The 25094-nt window shown below is 37.0% G+C and overlaps 2 protein-coding genes across 3 annotated transcripts; both read right to left on the bottom strand.

The window, feature by feature from the left end:
- Positions 1-6037: 6037 nt before the first annotated feature.
- LOC307156360 (actin-related protein 2-A) lies at positions 6038-13986 on the bottom strand. Its single transcript, XM_079867661.1, has 8 exons — positions 13864-13986; positions 13168-13278; positions 11711-11999; positions 10382-10518; positions 9539-9688; positions 8392-8537; positions 7430-7562; positions 6038-6405 (listed from the first exon to the last, which is right to left on the bottom strand). The coding sequence occupies exons 1-8, from the start codon at positions 13909-13911 to the stop codon at positions 6235-6237; spliced, it is 1185 nt and encodes a 394-aa protein (XP_079723787.1). The 5' UTR covers positions 13912-13986; the 3' UTR covers positions 6038-6234.
- Positions 13987-16461: 2475 nt separating this feature from the next.
- On the bottom strand, positions 16462-24062 carry six7 (SIX homeobox 7). Of its 2 annotated transcripts, XM_079865194.1 has the most exons (4): positions 23783-24062; positions 23317-23691; positions 18713-18876; positions 16462-17484 (listed from the first exon to the last, which is right to left on the bottom strand). In XM_079865194.1, exons 1-4 carry the CDS (start codon positions 23783-23785, stop codon positions 17280-17282), a joined length of 747 nt encoding a protein of 248 aa, XP_079721320.1. In that variant the 5' UTR covers positions 23786-24062; the 3' UTR covers positions 16462-17279. The 2 variants fall into 2 exon arrangements, with proteins under 2 accessions (XP_079721320.1, XP_079721319.1); XM_079865193.1 differs by having other exon boundaries at positions 23317-24062.
- Between the last annotated feature and the right edge of the window lie 1032 nt (positions 24063-25094).

Consider the following 25094-nt stretch of genomic DNA (forward strand, 5'->3'; position numbering starts at 1 on the left):
GCCGTTTGCACTGGAAGTGTGTGGCGATGCACCTTCTGTTTTTGACACGTTACTGCAGCCACTTTTTCTTTTGTTCATCTGAATTTTATGTATTTTTTTATATATATATATAAATGTCGTATTTGAATTGGTTGCTGTTCATTTTATTTAATTTTACAGTAGGATCCAAAAGTAGTGCTCGACTGATATTGATTTTTTTGACGGCCGATGCAGGGTGAAGCCGATAATAATAATAATAAAGTATTAGACAGAACTGTTAAACCGAGACCGTAAACTAATGAAGAAGGAGATGGGAGTTCTGTGGCACTGGTGTTCGTAGCGCTGTCAAAATAAAAGTCCCGCTTCCGACACATCGGCCAAACAGAGAATCGTGTTGGCCGATGCCGACAATTAAAAATATATTTAAATAAATATAAATTTAAAAAACATCACATATACATGTAAGGTTATGTTGTAAAATAAAAAAAAATAAGATTTTATCCATTTTCTAAGCCACTAATCAGCAAAATGAGCACATTAGTGCATGTGAAGCGCCATAAAGCTCTATTACAACTTAAATTGTGCTTGATAACATGCAAAACTTCATTGTAATGCTGATTAATATATTTTTAATAAAGAAACATAGGTACATATCATCTATTAGTACATTTTACAGCAGTGAATTTTTGTTGTATACACTACTGTTCAAAAGTTGAGGGTCGGATTAGGGTTTTTAATGTTTTCTTCAGGTATTTTAATGCTTTTGAAAGAAGTCTCTTACGCTCACAGAGGCGGCGTTTATTTGACCAAAAACACAGTAAAAACATAAATAATAATTCTTATTTTTATTCATTTTAAAAACAGAGTTAACAGCTAATGATAAAGTTTTTCAGGATTCTTTGATGAATAGAAAGTCCAAAAAAGCATTTATTTATAATAGAAATATCTTTTAACATTATAAATGTCTTTACTGCCACTTTTGATCAATTTAATGCCTGTGTCCTCGCAGAATAAAAGTATTCATTTCTTTTTCAAAAAATCTTCCTGACCCCCGAACTTTTGAACGCTGGTGTATATTTAATAAACAAAAAAATGTAACAAAATGCAAATATACTGTAGCTTATTTGGTTATGAGCCGATGTGCAGCTTTGACATTTCCAGTGTAGACAACAGACGCGCTTCCGGTGTAAACACAGTGCAAGTATGGAGTGTGAAGGTTTGAGTATATTGTGAGTTTTGCGGTAACACTGCTGTACTACAGTCTGCTTGTGGTACTCTTATGAGTTTTACTTGAACTGCACTGGCTATTTCGTTAGCTGAACATTAACTGAATGAACATCGTGGACTTCATCGTTGAATCACCACTGGCCTGATATTTGTGTTTATTTGATTTATTCCTTAATATCCTTCAGAAAGCAGACTATTTCAGTGTTTGAAGAATGTAGTGAACATGTGCCATCATAATCATTTGTGAATACTTCATGTAAATAGACTCCAAAGAAACAAAGCTGGTTGTGTTTTGCAGAAGTGTATCACGTCACGCTCGCTGGATGTACAGTTCTGCTTTCTCCTCGCGGTGGGCAGATAAGCACATAAACACTGTCAGGAGCTTGAGTTATGGCTGCCCACAATTCAACTCATACTGGAAAGCAAACTTTGTTAAGTCGGAAAGAATTTCCCTCTTGGATTGAAGAGAGAGAGAGTGATTCTCAAAATGGCCATCAAGTGTCAGACTTGAGTATTTCATTGACAGGTTTTAGTTTCAAGCCAGAGTCATCTGCAGGAAACGCTGCCATCTGTGCCCGATAAATTCAGGATTTTTTTATTAAAGTGCCCATAGTATGCTTAGCTGTTTGTGAATGTAAAAGTTCTGCAAAGTTTATTTTCTCTAAAAGAAAAAACTGATTCTGAAGTGTCTGAAACGAATCGTAATTTCTTACTTCCTGTTTGAACCTACATAGGATTGTAATAAGAATTGCATAATACTTTGGGTTGGTTTTCATTGGCTGCCGGAGAACAACGTCTCGTTTGCCCCGCCCTCAAACACTGTAGTTGCAGCGGAGACTGGAAGAGTTCGGTTCGTGTTGTTCATGTCGAGAAGACCCGATTCCAAAAGATGAGATTGATGCGGTAAAACGACGCCATAGTTTACTGTGTATTTCACTGTGTATCAAGTGCTGAGGAAGATCTGAAATTCAGATGAGCTGTAAGAAGTCGACCAATCACTACGTACTGAGCCGTCTGACCAATCAGAGCAGAGGAAGCTCTCGAAAGGCGGGGTTTAGAGAGACCGAATCTTTGATTGAACCGTTTCAGACACTGTGAGAAAGTGGTGATAATGCAATATATATTATGAGAAAATGTGTGTTTTTTGACCTTGGATGTAGGATCTATTGTAGGAGACTCCAAAACAAAATACCACAATATATTGACCATAAACAGGGGCACTATTTATACTGCTCGTATCAGAAGTGTATCAATCCCATGCAGTTTTTCACCACAAATTGTGCTGTTAAACACGATTATTTTAAAACTAAGTTGAAATAATACGGCAGAAACAAATACTCGTAGCTCACAGTAGGGGATTTAAGGTTTAGAAGTTAAAAATCTGTTTCCTTGTGGAGAAAACGAATGGCGTTTTTACTTCCAGACTGTTGCACTGTTAATGGTGTCCGACACACGCTGTCAGCAGTCAATCAATCACAACAGATCTGACCAATCAGAGCAGAGGAAGCTCTCGGAGGGCGGGGTTTAGAGAGACCGAATGTTCGATCGAAGCGTTTCAGACACTGAGAGGAGAGAACTGATGCTACTCTGTATATTATGAGAAATGTATTGTAGGAGACCTCGAAACAAAGTCTTTAGAATAGCATAATAGGGGCACTTTAAACTATTACCCCAATGTAAAATATGTGCTTTCCAATGTACAAATGTTATTTATTGTTACCAACTGTAACCGTAAAAGACTACATTAATTGGGACGTGTTACACGGAGTATCTATACTTTTAAAATGAATAGATATTATAGATAATTCTGGTAAATTTTGGTTGTATCACTAGTTTTGTGTGCCTTTCAACATAGAAATGATATAGATATATAGATATATATATATACACAGTGTATATATACAGTGAGGAAAATAAGTATTTGAACACCCTGCTATTTTGCAAGTTCTCCCACTTAGAAATCATGGAGGGGTCTGAAATTGTCATCGTAGGTGCATGTCACTGTGAGAGACATAAATCACAGAAATCACAGAAAATCACAATATATGATTTTTTAACTATTTATTTGTATGATACAGCTGCAAATAAGTATTTGAACACCTGAGAAAATCAATGTTAATATTTGGTACAGTAGCCTTTGTTTGCAATTACAGAGGTCAAACGTTTCCTGTAGTTTTTCACCAGGTTTGCACACACTGCAGGAGGGATTTTGGCCCACTCCTCCACACAGATCTTCTCTAGATCAGTCAGGTTTCTGGGCTGTCGCTGAGAAACACGGAGTTTGAGCTCCCTCCAAAGATTCTCTATTGGGTTTAGGTCTGGAGACTGGCTAGGCCACGCCAGAACCTTGAAATGCTTCTTACAGAGCCACTCCTTGGTTATCCTGGCTGTGTGCTTCGGGTCATTGTCATGTTGGAAGACCCAGCCTCGACCCATCTTCAATGCTCTAAATGAGGGAAGGAGGTTGTTCCCCAAAATCTCGCAATACATGGCCTCGGTCATCCTCTCCTTAATACAGTGCAGTCGCCCTGTCCCATGTGCAGAAAAACACCCCCATGCTTCACAGTAGGGATGGTGTTCTTGGGATGGTACTCATCATTCTTCTTCCTCCAAACACGTTTAGTGGAATTATGACCAAAAAGTTCTATTTTGGTCTCATCTGACCACATGACTTTCTCCCATGACTCCTCTGGATCATCCAAATGATCATTGGCAAACTTAAGACGGGCCTTGACATGTGCTGGCTTAAGCAGGGGAACCTTCCGTGCCATGCATGATTTCAAACCATGACGTCTTAGTGTATTACCAACAGTAACCTTGGAAACGGTGGTCCCAGCTCTTTTCAGGTCATTGACCAGCTCCTCCCGTGTAGTTCTGGGCTGATTTCTCACCTTTCTTAGGATCATTGAGACCCCACGAGGTGAGATCTTGCATGGAGCCCCAGTCCGAGGGAGATTGACAGTCATGTTTAGCTTCTTCCATTTTCTAATGATTGCTCCAACAGTGGACCTTTTTTCACCAAGCTGCTTGGAAATTTCCCCGTAGCCCTTTCCAGCCTTGTGGAGGTGTACAATTTTGTCTCTAGTGTCTTTGGACAGCTCTTTGGTCTTGGCCATGTTAGTAGTTGGATTCTTACTGATTGTATGGGGTGGACAGGTGTCTTTATGCAGCTAACGACCTCAAACAGGTGCATCTAATTTAGGATAATAAATGGAGTGGAGGTGGACATTTTAAAGGCAGACTAACAGGTCTTTGAGGGTCAGAATTCTAGCTGATAGACAGGTGTTCAAATACTTATTTGCAGCTGTATCATACAAATAAATAGTTAAAAAATCATATATTGTGATTTCTGGATATTTTTTTTTAGATTATGTCTCTCACAGTGGACATGCACCTACGATGACAATTTCAGACCCCTCCATGATTTCCAAGTGGGAGAACTTGGAAAATAGCAGGGTGTTCAAATACTTATTTTCCTCACTGTATATATATGTCACAGGTTTATTCTGGTTTAAACATTAGTGCACAAGTGTCTGATGTTTAATAAATACTAATGAATAATTAAATAAAAGTAATTATAACCCATATAACAGCTTCCTGAGGTAAAAACTCACATGGCAGCGTTTCCTGCGAATGTCCCGCCAAACGACTGTTCCATCAAATGCTATTTCACCGGTTTCACTTTGACTCTGAATGTGACATTGAACTATTTTCTTTCTACAGTGAATCGTATAACTATAAATGTGATGCTTATTCTACATGGGGCTCTGATTATGACTTCAGTTGAGTTTTGATGCTTTTTATTGCTGGATCAGTTGAACTCTTGACCGATGCATGCCTTCGTTTGTGATGCGCTTCATTGTGACGCATGAATGAACAATATGCTTCATATGACATCACGCTCAGATTAATTTCTCTGGATGTTTGCTGCCTACAGAACGGTGCTGTACGCTTGTTCACTGACATGCAGAATTAAACTCCTATATGAATGCTATGCTATCTGGCGATTATGGATTATTGTTTTGGTTTTTTTGGCGGTTCAACACACTCACATTGACCTGAACATTAGCAAGTTTGTAGTCCTTGATGGCAGCAGCAACTTAGTAATAAATAGCAGAAATATTCATTATCAACACATGATTTGTATTCAGTTTAGTCTGTTAACAGGTAAAAAATATCTGTAAAATAAGCCAAGTCAAATATCTTGATTTCTATAGTTTCAATTTGCAATTTATTTCATATATATTTGTATTTGTGTGTGCAGAGGATGCGTTTCAGAGTTTATACATGGAGGACACATTTGCTTTGTATAAAAGTCCCCAGAATTTAGTTCCTGGGAAACAAAACTTCCTGGGAAACTTGTTCAGAGGGATTAATAGTTCATAAATAGCAAAGGTAAGGATAGTAATATATTCAAACTTATTTAAAAATAATAGAGATGATATCAAGTCTAGTATGTCATCTTAGTATCTATTTCCATTTAGATAGCTAGTTAAAGTCACCATGAAATCAAAATTGACAATACTTGATTTTTTTATTGCAGTATATTATGATATAATATGATTTATCTCTTCTCTGATGACGAGGGCGGGGCAACCTGTCAATCACATGAGATCCACCAATAGCAAACCACACCCATCCAATCAATTCCCCACAGACAAAATCAAGCCCCGCCCACATTTGTTCTTGTTTGTTAAGCGTTTTCACTCGGATATGCGTCACAATAGGGAAGAAAAGACTGTCGCAACTTGCGTTTCATGTCGACTTTAGTCACTTATCTGTACTTTGGGGGCTAAACTGCTGGAATAAACATCACTAAACGTCTCCAAACCTATTATAAGCCTTATATAAACGCATCAGACATCTATGATACGTCCTTATTTAGATGCAGAAGCTAAGTGTTTGAGTCTTTTTTATATGATTGTATATATTTATATTAGATGTAGTTTTTTTATTTTTATTAATAGCAATATATATGAAAGGGAACATGCATGAAGAGGTTAGCGTGACTGGTTTTGGTGCCGACGCTCATCGCAGCACTGCTCCCAGTTTGTCCAGCGCCTTCAGGCCTTTCTCCTCGTACTCGGCTCGCGACAGCCAGAAAGACTCTTTATCTTTCATGATGTTGGCCAGCACTGCACCACCCATGAACACCATGTGTTTGCGGCGCGGAGGGTCTTCGATGCGGATTTTAAATTTCTGTGGTGGGAGAGAAAACAGCAGTGAAGAAAAAATCATTTAAAACTAATTCAAGAGTTGCATTTCTATGTTGAATACGCAATATTCAAAGGTTCCTTTAATGTGTGCCAGTATCTTCATTTACAAATGACTTTCAAAGGCCTTTGTGATGTAAAACTGGTCATATAGGGCATCATGTAGGAATGTTTCGCTCACAAAAAATGAGTTTTGGAAAAGTGCCTTCACTTCATGTCAACCAATTATGGATTTTGCATTTTCTAATATTAGGATGTAGTAAAAAAAAAAAAAAAGTAAAAGAAAAAAAGTTGATTTCCATTTTATCAGTCAATACTTTTCAAATTCTGTATATTGAATTAGGTGAATCATATTTTACGAGATAAATTTACTTGAGTGAAATCTTGAATTAAGTATTATTTCCCCATGTGTTATGTCAGTATTATTGATTTACTATTATAGTATTTATTCATATTTGGAATATTATTTTCAGTTTTCATTTAAAAACATTTTTTTTTTTGTAATTTTGTTATGTGCTTTTATTATGTATTGAAGCTTTTATGCTTTTTAGTATTTGTTTTCTTTTAAATGTCTCTAGGGTTATTTAATGTTTATTTAAGTTTTATTATATTCCTACACAGCTTTATGAAAATATCATTCAGTTTCCAAAGCAACTAATTTTCTTTTAATTTTTTTAAGCTTAAGTTTTTCATCTAATATTTATATTTTATTTCAGCTTTATTTCAATGACGTAAAATGAATTAATTGTAATAGTTTTAGTTAACAATAATAAAACTATACACCTCCAGCCATTAGTTTTTTCTTGTTTTAAGCGCAAATCAAGCAAATTTGAGTTTTATGCTTAAAACAAGAGCAAAGAATAAAAACAAGCTTCAACTGAGTCTTCATATTTCACATACTTTTGATTCTCGAGTAAATGCATCTTGTTTTAAGGGTGTCTAGGTGTTTTTCCAGGGTGGAACAAGCCAGAAATCCCAGCATAGGAGTTGGCATTAGTGTAAGGGCTTACGGAGAGTTTGTCAGTGTCTCCCTTCAGCACTCTCTCCAGATACAGCTGCTTGATCTCTCGCTCCAGACGGGACGGGAGCCCCGGGTACATGGTGGTTCCTCCGGACAGGACGATGTGCTTGTAGAAGTCCGACCTGCAGACGGACAGTAAGACATGAAGCTCACAGACACCCTTGAAGGAACATTTCAGGTGGAAACCAATTTCATTTCTATCAGAAACAACTGTGACATGCCGTAGGTGACCTCAGAAGAAACCTGGAATATTCCTGGAATAAAAATATAGTAAAGTCTCTTCAAAAGATCTTGCACAGCAAAAAAAGAAAAAAAATTCGTACTATTTTTGTCTTATTTTCCAGAACAAGTATCGAAACAATTTTAACTTCGAGTAATTTTTCGTGTTTTTTTTTTTTTTTTTTTTTTATGAAATGATTGCACTATATTTTAGTCTGATAATGTTTTTTATTTAATATTTTGTATATAACAGTTGCAAACTGTTGTAACAGTTGTATAATTGCAAATTTTATGTCGCAATTCTGACTTTTTTTGCTCATAATTCTGACTTTGTCATTCTGAATTCTTTTCTCAGAATTGTGAGATATTAATTCGCAGTAACGAGATTTAAAGTCCAATTTTGTGAGGAAAAAAAGAATGAAGTTTTTTTCTCGCAATTTCGAGTTTATATCTCACAATTCTGACTTTATAATTAGCAGCTACGAGTTTATAGCGCACAATTCTGATGTAAACTCTCAATTGTGAGAAAAAAAAAGTCAGAATTGTGAGATTTTTTATTTTATTTTTCTGTTCTGTGGCAGAAACAAGCTTCCATAAAAATGTCTCCTAACTTGTTAGTTGAAAAACATTTGCAGAAAAAATCTGGCCAATTACTGGCTATAAGGTTTGCCCAGAGCTCAGGCATTAAACATCTCCTAATTGACACTAGTGACGGTGTCGAGTTGTTCTGACCTGAGGTCGATGTCCGCAGCCTGGATGGTGTTGAAGAGCAGCTCGGCCACACCGACTCCCTCCACATTAATGAGATGAGGCTGGAAAAGAGCCTCGGCTGCTCCAAACCTCTCGCCTCCCACCATTATCATCCGTCCATCTGGTAACTGTGTGCGGGAAAGGTCAGTACAATCTTTTATATGCTGTGAGGAAGGCAGTCAAGTTTTAAGTTCACATTTTCTCTATAATCTGTTAAAGTCCCCATGTAGTCAATCATTTTATCTCTTAAAACTCATCTTTGATCACCAAAATTACATATTTAAAAGTTTTTTCCTTGAAAAAAAAATTCTTCATGCCTTAAAATAACTAGAATGTAACTCGACACCTTTTCCTCATTTAGTATGCGCAGTTCTATGAATATGCAAATGAGCCCCTCCTCCACTCACTCCCAGCAGCTCAGAGATCCACTCGTTGACGATCACACGTTGATCTGATTGGTTACAAGGTAGTAAACGAGGCTCGTTAATTCATAACTGCTTCGAAAGTTTCTACATTTTAATGGGTCGACTGTAAGGTTTTTATCTGATCTCTGATCAGTTTTATATAAAGTTGTAGACATTTGTAATGAGGAATGACACATTGTGCTAAAAAAGAAGAGTAGAGTTGATTGTCTTTTATTGGCCTGACTAACCACACACTCTATAAAACACACACAAAAACACATATAATACAGACACTTCATATTTAATGGTATTTGATTATTTGTATATTCCATTTGATTGATTAATCTTTCAAGAAAACATTTGCGATTGGTTTGTAAAAGGTGTTTTTATGAAGCTGTTTTCCCTGCATTTACACAGTTTGACCAGCAGGTGTCGCCGGCGTGTGGCGTTTCGAGTGCTTCGAATCAGTGAATCATTTTGCAAAGCAATCGGTTCAATTGATTCAGTGTTTCGCAAAGCTTCGTTTCTCCCATCACTAGTAGGAAGATACATTGACAATAGAAAAAATGTAATACACATGCAATAGAACTACGGTTGCCAGCTTGTTTTGCCTCAAGACTTTTAAATAGAAACACAGAATACCAAACTTTGCATAGTTTTGTTCATGCAACCTGTCCATAGGTGTACTTTATGTGACTTATTTTCATGAGTTGTAAGTGTATTACCGTGTAGGACTCCACCAGGACGGTGGTCTCGTTGGCCAGTTTCTGTTCCTGCTCGATGTTGTAGCCGACAAAACACAGTTTCTCCTTAATCATCCGCACCGTCTCGAAGTCTGCCGTGTGGTTGAAGACGTAGCCTCGCATAAGCAAAAGCTGAATAAACGGAATATCGGCATTTCAACGATTCTAGATGACTCTTTTGGTCATTTTTTTAACCAGACCACAACTGATAATTGCTAACACTTGCTCTTGATTGATCTTTTTATTTATTTGTAAGTAATACAATAATTCTATATCTAGCTTTTGATCCATTTTAAGAAATGAGTCCAAAAAATAGACAGTTTAACAAAATGTTTCAGGTTAAAAAAAGTTGAAATGGTTAGTTCACCCAAAAATGACAGTATCACAGTTTCCAGAAAAATATGAACTGTTTTCAACACTGATATAATAATCAGAAATGTGTCCTGAACATCAAATTATCATATTAGAATGATTTCTGAAGGATCATGTGACACACTGGAGTAATGATGCTGAAAATTCAGCTTTGATCACAGGAATAAATTACATTTTACAATATATTTAAATTGAAAACAGTTATTTAGAACTGTAATAATATTTCACAATATTATTGTTTTTACTTAAAAATATATTTTGAAAAGCACAGGTGTCATAAATAACATTGGACCCCATTGACTTTCATTGTATGGCCATTTTTCAAAGTATAAAAAATTTAACTGGTTTCATGAGGGTGAAAAAATGATGTCATTTTTGGAATGAACTAAGTGCTGATTCTGTACCATTGCTCATTCCTCAGTTTCCATGGTGATAACAGAAGGAGAATGTCACCTTAATCAGATAGCGCGTGATGTCCCGTCCTGCGATGTCGAGCCGGCGCGTGAGGTGAGGCAGAGAGAAGCCCTCGTACACGGGACAGATGTGAGTCACACCGTCTCCTGAGTCGATCACCACACCGGTTAACAAACCTGCCGCAGGAACACAGCGCAAGTCAACCACACGTTCATCTTCAACACTCAGGGCCCTATCATACACCCCTAGCAAAGCAGCGCCAGGCGCAACGCAAGTGTTTTTTGCTAGTTTCAGCCTGACGCAGTTATCATTTTCAATTCCTGCGCGACGTTGTTTAAATAGCAAATGCATTTGTGCGCCATCTGTTGGTGCTGGTCTGAAAACGAGGTGTGTTCTGGCGCATTGTTGGCGCGTTGCTATTTTAAGGCAACAGAAATAGACTGAGCCATTGACCAACTGAAACCTGGTCTAAAGTCAATGGAACAGTAGCTTTTTTGTTATTTAAAGAGCGCGTTAGTAATGTGTGCCTATAGGCGGATCCACAGCACGCATACACTCTGCTTATTACACACACTGGGACACAAACTAGCCAAATAGCCTTTTAAAAATAAAAGGATTACAATGTAAAAGATTAATATTGTGTACATAAAGATATGGTGGATTCCGGCTTGTCCCGTAGATGATCTGCTCGCTCGCACGAGACGTGTTCAGTCTTTCCACTATCAAATTCCGCCATGTAAATAGCGAACTGGCTTTTAAGGGAATGTGAGATGAGATTCTGATTGGTTTATTGCATATAAATCCCAAAACACACCTGTTACTCATTAAGAGAATATGGACAACCCTTTTAGACCATGCGCCGGGAGCACCGACCATTTTTCCCGTCGTTAAACTAGCAAAAGTGGATACAGACTCGCCCTAGACTGTCAGTCCAAATTCGATTTTTATGCAAATCTGATTGGAATCCGATCAGATTAATTTCTTCTATCTAAACAGTGTTATTGCAATTGAAGAGAGCGTGAGCATCATAATAAATGAGCAGCCTGTGTCATGGCCTTCCACACAATCGAAAGTTTCAAAAATGACGTTTCAGAAAAAAACTGCTCTCATGTTATGAGGCAGACTCAACGTTTGACATTTGCTCCTTTCATAGACACAATATAACTGTGAGATATAATAATGTCTAAATTAAGAATAAATGTGGAGGTGGCATTATGAATGTGGACAGCTGTTCAAGTATTGATTAACAAAAACATCGCTGTAGCTCAACTGGTAGTGCATTTTGCTGGACTTTTTTTTTATATGCGCCCTGCACTTTAGACCATGCGCTTAGATGTTTAAAACAGGGCCCGTAACCCTGAGCGTTACCCTGAGCGTAGAGCGTCAGCACGGCCTGGATGGCGATGTAGATGCCGTGGAACTGGTAGGTCTCGAACATGACCTCTGCGATCTTCTGCCGGTTCTTCACCGGGTTCAGGGGCGGCTCCGTCAGCAGGACCTTGCTGTCGGGGGGGCTGATGTTGAGCCGCTGCAGGCCGAACGTGTGGTCCCACAGGTGCAGCATGTCCTCCCAGCTGCGCACCATCCCGTTCTCCATGGGGTAGGAGATCTCCAGCATGGAGCGGCACTCGCTCGCCTCGTCGCCCACCATCAGGTCCTGAGAGGCAAAGGGGCGACTTTAGTGTTAAACAAGAACAAATTATATTAAAGTCCCCCTGAGGTCAATCAGTTTATCCCTTAAAACTCATCTTTGAATACCAAAATAAAATAAAAAACTGCGTTTTTTTCCTTGAAATTTTTTTCTTCTTCATGCCTTAAAATAGCATGAATGTAACATGACACCCTTGGCTCATTTAGTATACGCAGTTCTATGAATATGCAAATGAGCCCCGCCTCCACTCACTCACTCGCTCAGCTCAGAGATCCACTGGTTGACGATCACACGTTGATCTGATTGGTTACAAGGTAGTTTGTGACGTCAGAAACACCAGCGATTTCAAAGCGTGTTTTTGAGACTGTCTTTGGTTCACTGCAGTTTTAAGGAGAAAATACTCAGCAATGCTGTCGACTTATGAATTTACACATGGTTTGTCTTAAAGCGTATTAAAAACACCATATAGACGTATAAACAACATTAAAAGCTGGATTTTCACCACAGGGGGACTTTAAATGTGCATATAGTATCTGTTTCTGCAGCAAAAATAATGAATCTTACTCAGATCAAATTGTACAGATATCAACAATCTTAAAGAATTTAAAGTTTTATGTTATATATTTGGGAACTATAAATCTATATTAGAGTAGTACATAATGCAGTGTTTATATTTAATATAATTTATTTATTTTAATTATATTATACTGTTTTATATATATATATATATATATATATATATATATATATAAATGACAGTGTTTGTCAATGTTATTTTCTTATTATTTATATTTGTATTAATATTTTTAATTGACCTTTTATTTTATATTTTTAGTTGAAGTTTCAGTTATTTTATGTTTTTCACATTTTTATTTCATGTTTGTCTTTTTAGGTTTATATATATATATATATATATATATATATATATATATATATATATATATATATATATTGTGTGTTTGTGTGTTATTTCAGTTTTAGTCTTTTTTGTATTTAACAAATTTATTTCAGCTATTTAGTAACACAACATTTCATTTAATATTACGTTTTTCATGTGTGTATATACGTACTGTGTGTGTGTGTGTGTGTGTGTGTGTGTGTGTGTGTGTGTGTGTGTGTGTGTGTGCATATATACAGAACCTATATTCTTTTTTGTTTTGACTGGATAACTCACCTTGATCTCTATATTCCCAACTTTTATATCTGACCGAATGATGGGACGTCCCACCAGGGCTGGGAAGATGTGGTCGGGGAAATTGGAGCCAGCGAAACCACACTTGACAAACTGCAGACAGTGTGTGAGAAGATGACGAGTGAGTAGTAAGAAAAGATCAAACTCAGCTCTGCTTTACATTTCAGGTTTATAAGGACATAGATTTGATGACTGCACTGAATTATTTGAGATAAGCTTGTTTTGAAGAACTGCATCTTCCCCAACTCCCTCTCAACTTCCCTATTTCATTTCAGGTCAGGAACCTTCACACTAAAGCACACCAGAGTTTAAAGCACTTCCTCATTTGTGACCAATAACCATGTATCTTTTGCCCTGCCACCTTTTAAGGTGAAGTAAGTGTTGTTCCTGGCCAGACGTGTTCAGACAGATTGAAGCAATGAAGCAATGCAACAGGTCTTCGCACGAGCGCAAGTCAGGCATTCAGCGCCTGCAGACGCAAGACTGATTTCTTATATCTCCTTTAACTTTTAAAAAATGTTCAGATCGATTAAAACAGTTTTCGAATCAAAGCAACTTCCCTTTATCATTCATTTAACCACAAATAGTGTTCTTCCATGAATGTTCAATCAGCAATTTTATATACAGTTTTAGCCCTGTTATGAATGACGTTTCCAGAATACTTTGTGAATGTCTTACCCCAGTGCCATTGTCACACACGACCACTTTCCTCCCGTCACTGTCCATGCCGCAGTGTTTTCAGATGCTGTGCACACACACATACACACACACACACACACACACACTCGGGCTGTTCTGCTGAAGTGAGGTCAGAAACAAAGGGGCCGGTTTCCCTGAGGAGGAACAGAGGGACTCCGCCTCGTTCACTGAGAGGAGAGGAATCCCAAAACAAAAAAACAGAGCTACACTACTAAAATATATCATTTAATGGAATAATGCAAACATTTTTACAGTAAAAAACTGTTAATTATGTCACCTTATACCATACAGTTACATTTTAAAAGGCAATACATGTTATTTAAATAACTGTAAAATATGGTGAAATGTTATGCATAAAAATAATTGCTTACCCTACAATTGAGAATATGTACATCCTATTTAATAAAGCAATGCGTATAGTAAAATAAAAAGTGGAATTCCAAAGGCCGGTATCACTGCTACTGATGTATAAATGAAAATGATTTTTTTTTTTTTTTCAGTTTTAAACATTATAGCCATTCAACATTACAGTATTATTGAAAGCTATCAACTGTTTAACATTTATTAGGCTTCAAAAGACTTTGAATTTAAGTGAACTTAAAACGATCCTCACATAACCCCATAATAAATGTCATATTTACATGTTCCCCTTCTGTAACAGGCAGGAAATATACAGGAATTTAGTTATCAAACAGTCTGCACTGCGTAAGTTATGAATTAAACATAGATTAATTCTTATTGAAACTACAAAAGTTCTTTAGTCAAGAGCAGGGAGTCATTTTCTCTGTTCCCTTTGTTCGTTGATTAACATTAACATGCTGTCCCTTTAAGACCTGACGCACATCACGCGAGTCTGAAGCGCGTCTCATTCTCGCACAACTGTTTAAGTTCATTTAAGACATTAATTTGACTAATTTAAGACTGCTCTCACTCGACAAAATGGAAAAAACCTGTTTTATTGTTTGTTCAAGCACGAAAGAGAACTCGATACTAGTGCGCGTCTTTCTCTGTGTGTGTGTGTGTGTGTCACATAGACGGACATTCACAGGTCTCTTTTGTCTTATCGCGCTTGTATGGTTTAAAAGCATTTGCATGAATAAGAGCGTGATCATATAGCTAATGTAACGCTAGCTAAATGATGATGAAAAAACGGATGCTGCGTTACTATGGAATTCCAAAGCTGCCAATATTAAAAATAAATAAATACATAAATAAATATACAAATAAATGTAAAAAAGAATAAATAAATATATATATATAAATAAATATACATAGAAAAGCAAAAAAACGAAAATAAATAATTATTTATACATTTATTTCCTTATTTATGTATATATTTATTTTTTTCCATATATATTTATTCTTGTATTTATTTCTACATTTATTCATTTCTACATTTATTTATTTTTACATTTATTTCTACATTTATGTATTTCTACATTTATTTATTTCTTCATTTATTTCTTCCTGCGTAGGGTAATGAGGAGGGCGTGGTTTACCTCAGACATAGCAATCGAGCTCAAAGTAAGCGAAGGCGAAGGGTTGAGGCCACAGTGACACCCTGTGGCGAAATACAATAAGTATAGCTAAGCTCACTGACTTTGATACGGTCTGTGACTGCGAGGTATATGGTCAAAATCCAAAATCTTACTGTGTGACATGGAGGCTACTCTTTATTCCGGACATGGCCGTAGAACATCGTTTGGTCTGGATTTGTAAAATGTCCTGGGCTAACAAACATGAAACAGGGACTCTGAAACGGAAGCGCTTGATATTTTCCATTTTTCAGTCAGAACTCACGGAAAGGAAGCAGGTGCCCTGCTTCCTTTCCGTGAGTTCTGACTGAAAAATGGAAAATTTTTCATCAATGTGCCATATAGGCTACAGTGAAGTCGACGCAAGCATTGACCAATGCTTTTGAAACGAGACCATTGCATTTTAATGTAGCCTAATTTCCAAAAACAATACTGACAGCAACAGAAACATTTTTTTTATTCTATTTATGATTTCATCAATGGCTCATTTAGTTGATGCTAGTGAGTACCGTAAAGGGCACAAAGGAGGTTTTGAACACACAGCTCTTTGCTTAAAAAATAATTTCATTTATTTCAAAATTGCAAACAACAGACAAATGAAAACAAAACAATCCCGCTCTTGTAACTTCGGTGAGTATGGGTGTGAAAATGAAAAACGGCGGACGATCATACAGTCTGACGTCGTCCTCAAAGTGTAGGCACATAAAATGACTTCAGACCGAGACAAGTGATGCCATTCATTGAAATGAAAACGTACAGAAAGTATGCATAGGTTAATTCAGAGGTGATGTGTGTCATTCCTACGATACTAAAACACTTTCTCTTAGTGTTAGCAGTTTTGCTGGCGCAGAAATCATAGCATATTTCAAGTTCAGCAGCATTAATATTCCATGACATGCCAGTTAATCTATGTTCATTCAGACTACACTCTTAGAAAAAAAGGTTCAATTCCCAGAATGCAACAGTGTCGGCCCAGATCCGGCCCAGATATGGTATGCGTGGAATCCGCTTGTCCCAGATGTGGGCCGGATCTGGGCCGACACTATGTTGCTGTCTGGGGTTCTACATTGGACTCAATTTTAAAGAACACTAAATGCCAAAAAGGTTTTATATATAAGGAGAAATGTATTAAATGATTGCATAATACTTCTATGTTTAATGAGTTATTTAATTTTTTTTTCCAGTGATAAAGTACGTGTACAAGCTGTTTAATTCATAACATTGAATTAAAATTAAAAAAGGATGAAAAGAAAATGAATGATCCCATATTCAAAGGTTCTAAATATGTAACGCCTGACAGAACCCTTGTTTAAGGTTCCAAATAGAACCTTTTCTTCTAAGAGTGACATCGTTATATTCCTGTGTAAAACTGTTCAGTGTTTTATATCCTCATTTAACAACAAAAAAACCAAAACAACGCAATGTTAGCGCAAGTAACTCTACGCTCTATTCTAATGAAAACATAGAGCAGCAAGTTATTTCTACCTTCCGTTTCCGTTTCTCTTTCGCGGTTTGGACAGACGTGTGTAGTGCTACGAAAGGGAGGACCTAGACTAGACTTCATGTACAAAATTTGCATAATATTTCCTGCGTTTGATACGTCTCATATTTTGTGCCACCTGAGTATCTGAATGGTTACAAAAAAGCCAATGATCCCGAAGAGATTTATTTGGCACATGCCTTTTAAGAGGTGCAGTCTGTTCAATTTCAGGTCTTGAAATCGTAGTTCCTCTTCGGTCAGGGACAGACCAAGCATGAACGAGGGAGCGTTTTTTTTTTTTTGTTAAATCTGGAAGTCCATTCACAAGCTGATTTGCCAGTCTTTCTTTTAAGTGCATCTATACGCTTTGCTGGCGTTCCTCACGACTCAAACTCGCTGTCGCTGCTGACGGAGATGTCGGGCGTGGAGGCCCCGGTCCCCCTCGGCCCCGTGCCCGAGCTGCAGTCGCTGTTCTCCGGGCTCCCGGGACGCCGCGGGGACGAGCCCTGGAGGAGCGTGTGGTGATCCGACGAGGAACATTCGGGAGAGCTACCGGAGGGTAGGAGTGAGGAATCCTGCTGTAGTCTGGGGAGAAAAACAAGAGAAGAATGTTCACTCTAGTCAAGGCAAGTCACCTTTATTTATATAGCGCTTTTTACAATACAGATTGTGGTTTCAAAGCAGATTTACAGAGATAACAGGAAAATAATGCAACAAAGTTTGTTTCCAGAAGAAAATAGCGTTATAGTCCAGCTTAAGTAAGTTCAGTGATGGATCATTTCTGTTGTAAAAAAGTTATTAATTTTGTTCATTTATATCTATAGCCGCCCTGGAGAAAAGCGTAATGTCATCGTCCAGCTCAGCTCAGTTCTCATATAATGGTGTCAATGCAGGCAGAGCAATAATATTGATGAATGTCAAAGTAAATGCAACTCTATGCTTGAGTCAACATAAATATATTTGATTTTAGTTCATTAAAAAAAGTTATTTTCATATTATGTATATAATATTATAGTATTTATTAATATTTTAAATCAGTTTTTTTATATTTCATTTTAGTTTAAGTTTTAGGGATTTTGTTATGTGCTTTTGTCATTTTTTTTTTTTTTTTTTTAAATCTATATAGCTTTAATTTTTTATTTTATTTATTTAATAATTCAACTTAAACTTATTTATTTCATTTAGTTTCCTAGGCAAAAGAAACGTCTAAAGAATCGTTCTTCAATTCTCCCAGGAATCTGAACAGACAACTAAACAAAATAAATGTAATTTACCAGAGGTTCAGGCAAAATGTTGATTGCTGCAGTCTATTTAAAAAATATCTCTAATTTTAAATAGTGAATGAATGATTCAATGACTCACTCATAAAATAATACTGGATGAATCGCATTTTTGAGCAAATCTCTTGAATGAATACATTTTTAACAGTCACGTGTCGCCACCTACTGGTGTAACAATATAATCGATACAGTCTTTTTTTGAAGCGTCAAGTTACTTTCAAAAGGTCTATTTTGATCACTACCGTAGGCATCAGTGTTTATATCCGAAATACACACTTTTATCCCAGTTCTTCTGTGATAATTTGAATATTTATAACGCAGAAATAATGATACTGCGTGACTGAAAGAGTTTGTGAAGCTGTCTCAGCGGCAGCATGAACACAGATCTGACTGTTCGCTAGACACAGGCGAATCGGTGTCATTTAGGAATAAGATGGCGTGTGTTTTAATCGAGAGCTCCATGTTTTAGCGATTAATCGTGCAGCGATTCATTTCTCCAGTGTACCTGTGATACTCTGTGTTAGTTTGTGTACCTGTTTTTAGCAGATGCCGCCCTGTCCCGCTGTCGTCTGTTCTTGAACCAGTTGCCCACCTGTGTGGGAGTGAGACCGGTGGCCTGAGCCAGATGACGCTTTCTGGAGGGGTTTGGATAGGGATCCTGCAGGTACCATTCCCTTAGGAGACTGCGGGTTCGCTCCTGGAAAACACAGAATCAACACCACTGTTACTCAGTCCAAAAGATCATTTTTCTTGCTAACTTCACAGTTACACTAACATTTACAAATTTAGGGTCAGTACAATTTTTAATGTTTTTGCTCACCAAGGCTGCAATTATTTGATCAATGATACAGTAAATTGGGTAATAATATTATTATTATTATTATTTAAAATAACAGTTTTCTATGTGAATGTAAAGTGTAATTTATTCCTGTGATCAAAGCTGAATTTCCAGCATCATTACTCCAGTCTTCAGTGTCACATGACCCTTCAGAAATCATTCTGATATGCTGCTCACGAAACATTTCTGATTATTTTTATAATGTTGAAAACAGTTGTGCTGCTTTATGTTTGGGGAAACCGTGAAACATTTTCTTTTTTCAGGAATCTCTGATGATTGAAAAGCATTTATTTGAAACTTTAGTAACATTACAAATGTCTTTACTGTCACTTTCGATCAGTTTAATGCATCTTTACAAAATAAAAGGAATTTTCTTTAACCCAATTTTTTGAATCGTAGTGCATACTTCGAATCATAAAATCAAAATTTTTTCAGCTAATTTTTCCTATTAGTTTAAGGCTATTTAGTGGGTATCCAGAAATAATGTCTCACGTTTCAAACAAACACTGACCTATAATAACCTTTCTGGCCAACCTTGCGAGTTTCACTGGAGTCCTTTAAAAGGCTCAAGAACGATAATAGCATTATATCTTATTATAGCACATTTAAAGTCCCCCTGTGGTGAAAATCAAGCTTTTAATGTTGTTTATATGTCTATGTGGTGTTTTTAATACGCTTTAAGACAAACCATGTGTAAATTCATAAGTCGACAGCATTGCTGAGTATTTTCTCCTTAAAACTGCAGTGAACCAAAGACAGTCTCAAAAACACGCTTTGAAATCGCTGGTGTTTCTGACGTCACAAACTACCTTGTAACCAATCAGATCAACGTGTGATCGTCAACGAGTGGATCTCTGAGCTGAGTGAGTGAGTGAGTGGAGGCGGGGCTCATTTCCATATTCATAGAACCGCGTATACTAAATGAGGCAAGGGTGTCGAGTTACATTCACGCTATTTTAAGGCATGAGGAAAAAACGCTTAAATGTGTAATTTTGGTGATCAAAGATGAATTTTAAGGGATAAAATTATTGACTACAGGGGGACTTTTTAAATAATCAGTCTCCTGGGTGGGACGTATTTATAGATCGCATTTTTACTCGTCTGCTAATGTGGATCTCGTTTCACTGCAAAAATGTTTTGTCTGACCCCAAAAAAGTACTAAACTGGTTGTATTCAAGTCAGAAATCAAATCCACTGCTTATAGTGTTGATTCACTGCAATTAGCTTCACTAGATGCATTTGTGGTCACGCAATAGTAGATATTTCCATCATAATGTCCTTGGAAATCCGAGCTAAGAAGGACAGAAGTTGGCATTAGGCTTAAAGCACTGTTCCTGGATCAGGGCTTGTGAAGTCAATCCTGGTTTGTGTGTTAAAGAGCTAGCCATCAGATCTCATTTACCGTCTGCTGGAGTAATCTGTCGACTGGCCAGTGATTAAGGTTCATTTCCTTGCGGTAGTAACTACTGTAAAGCGACCCAGCACCCGAGCCGCCACGCTGCACGTATTAAAATCCACTTTCCATTGCAATTCACATTCGGCCAGTCTGCAAAAACAATGAGGGACTCGTTATGAGATCTTTGTTTAGCTGTTAGTTAATCTGTGCACTAGTGTCTGGAGCGGGGTGAAAAGGTAGAAAGTCATCTGTGCGGAAAGAGAGCTTAATTGCCACAGGTGGTCCTCGGCTCAAGAGGCTTAAAACAAGCTGCACACAGGCCGACAGTGACGTCTCAATGCGCCGTGCGCTCTATACAAGCATCCTGACGCGTGGAGACGCTCGGCATGAGATCATAGGTGCAGGAGCTTAATGATGTGTTTACATTGTTGCGTTGAGAATGCAGCGTAATTAAGTCTCTGTTTGTTTGCACTTTTAAAAGTGAAAATGCAGTTGTGACACAAAGATCTGTTTTCAGACCCTTCAAATGACGTTACTTCATGTAGTCAGGCTGATTCAGTAAAAATGAATTATATGGGAGCACTTTGTTTTTAGAGTCCTGTTCCCCATGTACAATATGTACTTGTTAATTGCAATAACTGGGTAATAACTAAGTACTAACCCGAAACCTACCCTCTTTACCCATGTAGTTAACCAGTACTTTCTCAGGTAAGTACACTGTAAGTACACATACTGTAGGCCTAAAATAAAGTGCAACCAATTATATTTTTGACTTGAATTAACCGGTTCATCTACAATGTTACAACGAGAACCAAACATTTAAAACATTTAGTGCATAAACAATCAGATACAAATCCTGATTTCCTTTCAGTATTGCACTCAGGCTTTTTTTTTGTTTTTGTGTTTTTTAGGCTTTGATTAATGCATTCTAATGAAGATTTTTGAATACATGCTACATTTTTAAACGGATAAATTAGTGTTTTATATATATGCATGTATTTGTGTGTGTGTGTAATATATATATATATGGATTTGGTCTACTGATATGCATTTTTCAGTGGTTGATAACGAGAGACGGGTGGCATATTTTACATAATATTTACACAAAATTCACTATATTACAAAAATTATTATATTCATAGAAAGTTATATTTGAAAACAGAAATTGTGCATTATCCATTAATTATAGGTTGTCCGAACTTACTAAATTACTATTATCTACATATAGAAGGCTATCGCTTGATTCTTTCAGTCAAATGTTGGACACACTTTACTGAATTTGTTTCTTATGATCTTAAAAATCTTTCAAATGTTTATGAGTCAATGCTTGAAATTAGATGTGTAGATATATTTTGTGCTTCTAAACTGACTTAACAATTGTTATAAATCTTGGATACTTTGAAGCACAGACTTAAGTGTGGTTACTTTTTAAAGGAGACACTTGGTAGCTTAAAAAATATGAAAGTGAAATAAATAAAAACTTTAAGTTTATGAAAATGTAAAATGTAAAAATATAATTATTTTTATTGTATATAAAATAGGATATTTTACAAAACACATTTTACTCTAAAACGGCAAGAAAACCAAAGCCATAAATCTAAACAAATTTGAGATTGATATCTCAAAAAAATGAGCTTTCAGTAAGATTTTGTTTAGGCGCAGTACCAAACTATTCCACTAAATGACAACCAGACTCCATTGGTGACCATAAAAGGAATCTTCCATTTCCAAATATGGTTTGAGCGATCTATATTTCCATAATTTTCATACTATTTATGAAGTAGACATCATATTCAGTGAAGTTTGGCAGTAATTGATTTCAATTCAACCTTTAACAAAGCAGTTAAGGGGTTAAAATCTATGGCCACTACATAACTCTCATCTTTCAGTGACATTTCAAGGTTTTTGTACAAATATAACTGTGCCAAGGCAGCATGAGTGGGTGTGTCACTTTTACTATCCTTCCTTCAGTCATCAATAACTTTACAATAGACCCTTTTCACATTTCTGGGATTCTCAGAACCGGAAGTCGTCATAGTTGGGTAAACTTCTATAGCGGTGAAAGGGAGACTACAACACAACAAAGAATAGATGAAAGATGAACTATATGTCACTCATCCAGCAGCATTCACTTTTTTTTTTTTTTCTTTTCTTTTTTTTTATTGGTTGCAAATGTAGGCTAATATAATACTAAGTTTAGAGTTATAAATGTACATACATTTAAAAAAATAATAAAACATAATAAGAATATATATATATATATATATATATATATATATATATATATATATATATATATATATATATAAGCTGATGCTGATGACCATTAATACACGTCAGTTAATAGTGAAATAGTTTATCATTATTATTATTATTTATAGTGCAAATGTAATCTAATACTAAGTTTAGTATTATAAATGTAGGCTACAAACATTTTTTTTAAAAGGACAATATAAAAAAAAACTTTGCAGGATTTACCGTTAAAAAAGTGCGTCGTCTTTACTGAATAAAAGTAATTTCTTTAACCCAAACTTTTGAACGATAGGCCTATAGCCTACGTTGGATCACAAATTCATCTTATTTTTTTTTTCAGCTAATTTAATATTTTTGTGTTCCCATTTGCTTAAAGATCAAAAGAAAAACTCCACTATAGTGTTTTTACAACTTTCAAAAAGAGTAGATGAAAGATGTCAACTTTACCTCAGCAGCGTTAACTTTTTTTTTTTTTTTTTTTTTCTTTTTTAATTGAACGCAAACTAATAGAAAAGTTTAGTGTTATAAAAGTACATACATTTACAATATAAAAAATAAAAATGAAAATATAAAAAAAACTTTGCAGGATTTACGATGCTGATGACCGTTAAAACACGTCATCATCGCGGTCTTTTGAAAAAGACTCTCACCTTAAAGCAGTGCGTCTTCTGCTCGCCGTCCCAGATGGTTCGAGGAAGGGGAAACTTCTTCCGGATTCGGTACTTCTCCACCGGGCCCAGCGGTCTCCCCCGCAGCCGCTCCGCCTCGCGGTAGTGCGCGTCCAGCCACAGGTCCTGCAGCTTCGCGTGGGACTCGCGCGTGAACCGGTGACTCTGCAGGATCTGATAGAGAGCCTCGAAATTCCCGCCGTGGAAAGCCACGAGCGCGCGCGCACGCATCACCGACTCGTGACGGTTGAGAAGTTCCCCGGTCGAGCCGGGCACGGCGGCGGGCAGAGACCAGAGGAACCGGCCCAAGCGCTCGATATCTCCAGTCTCCTCCAGATTCTCGCAGACCCGAGCCACCTGCTCAGCCGTGAACATCGGCAGAGGAAACATGACTAGGTTTGTCTGTCAGGGATTGTGATTTAAAAGTTTGCGCGCCTCCTTATCTCACCATTGCGCGCTGGATCCACTAACGCGTCTCTCTGATTCAGTTCGAGTAAAGCGATATAAACACTCCCACTGACTTGAGGAGACGCCTGTTGTGTAATGTAGCTCTTGGCCGACGGATTTCTCGGTAGGATCTGCGTGAACTCGCGGAACACCGGCGTTTTCGGTGCCGCTTCTAGTAAAGGAGGAGCAGCAGAAGTCAAGCCTATTTATAGAGAGATTCAATTAGCATCTTTGTGCTTGTTTTGAGGAGGATTATACGCCTCGGTCATTAGCCACTTAGCGGGGGGTTGCTGTTCGCGGAGGGACTGGTCAGGTTGTTAGACTAACTAACTAACTAACGGACTGTCAGGACAGCGACTTTAATTCATTCTGCTGGATAAATACTGGGAGATCGAGTCATGAAGCTGTCAGTGAAAACAGTCGTGGTTTAATGCATATATGAGAGAGTTTTATCTGCCAAGTGATGCGAGTTTGAAGTTATATATTCTAGGCCTACTAGTAAAAGGTAATGAAATGTCATCAAGACTGGGGTTAATAGTTTATGCAACATCTCACTCTTATGCTAGATGAAACTATCGTGTAGAATGCAGAAATACATTCATTTCATTTTGCAGATTCACATCTGACTAGATTCAAATTGCGACTTAAAAATGTCCGCTGATATATGATATGATGGCATTGATAAACAATGCAGAAAAAACTAAGAAGAAAACAGTTGCATTAATGATTTAATATCTATCTATCTATCTATCTATCTGTCTGTGTCCATTCATCCATCTATCATCTGTCTCTCTGCATATCATCTAACTATCCATCATTTTTGATCATATTGCTTACATGTGTCTAGGTCAAATAAGAATATTAACAATTTAAATAAAAAAAAAAAATCTATTAAATTAAATCAATCAATATTTCGTAGTAATATTTGATCTATCTATTGTTTGTAATACCCAAAAGCTGCCGGTTTTTGGGGATCACAAACAATATTTCGTAGTAATATTTGATCTATCTATTGTTTGTAATCCCTAAAAACCTGCAGCTTTTGGGTGGAAACAAGTTAGTAGAAACTTCATATGAAAATCAAAACAGTTATAAAAATATAATAGTGGCCTCCTATACCAAAACTTGAGTGTCTACACTTCACACTGATCATAGATTTTCTCACTTTCCTCTGACTAGTTGAGTCACTTTGACACAATTTTTATCTGCATTTATCCTTGTCTTTTCAGAATCTCTTTGACATCCGAGTCGTCGATCAGGCGCTGTCGTGATAAACGGGCTCATGTAGTCAGGCGGTAAATGGACCAAAGGTC

This window comes from Squalius cephalus, assembly GCF_949319135.1.
Source record: "Squalius cephalus genome assembly, chromosome: 3".
In the NCBI taxonomy this organism is placed as follows: domain Eukaryota; kingdom Metazoa; phylum Chordata; class Actinopteri; order Cypriniformes; family Leuciscidae; genus Squalius; species Squalius cephalus.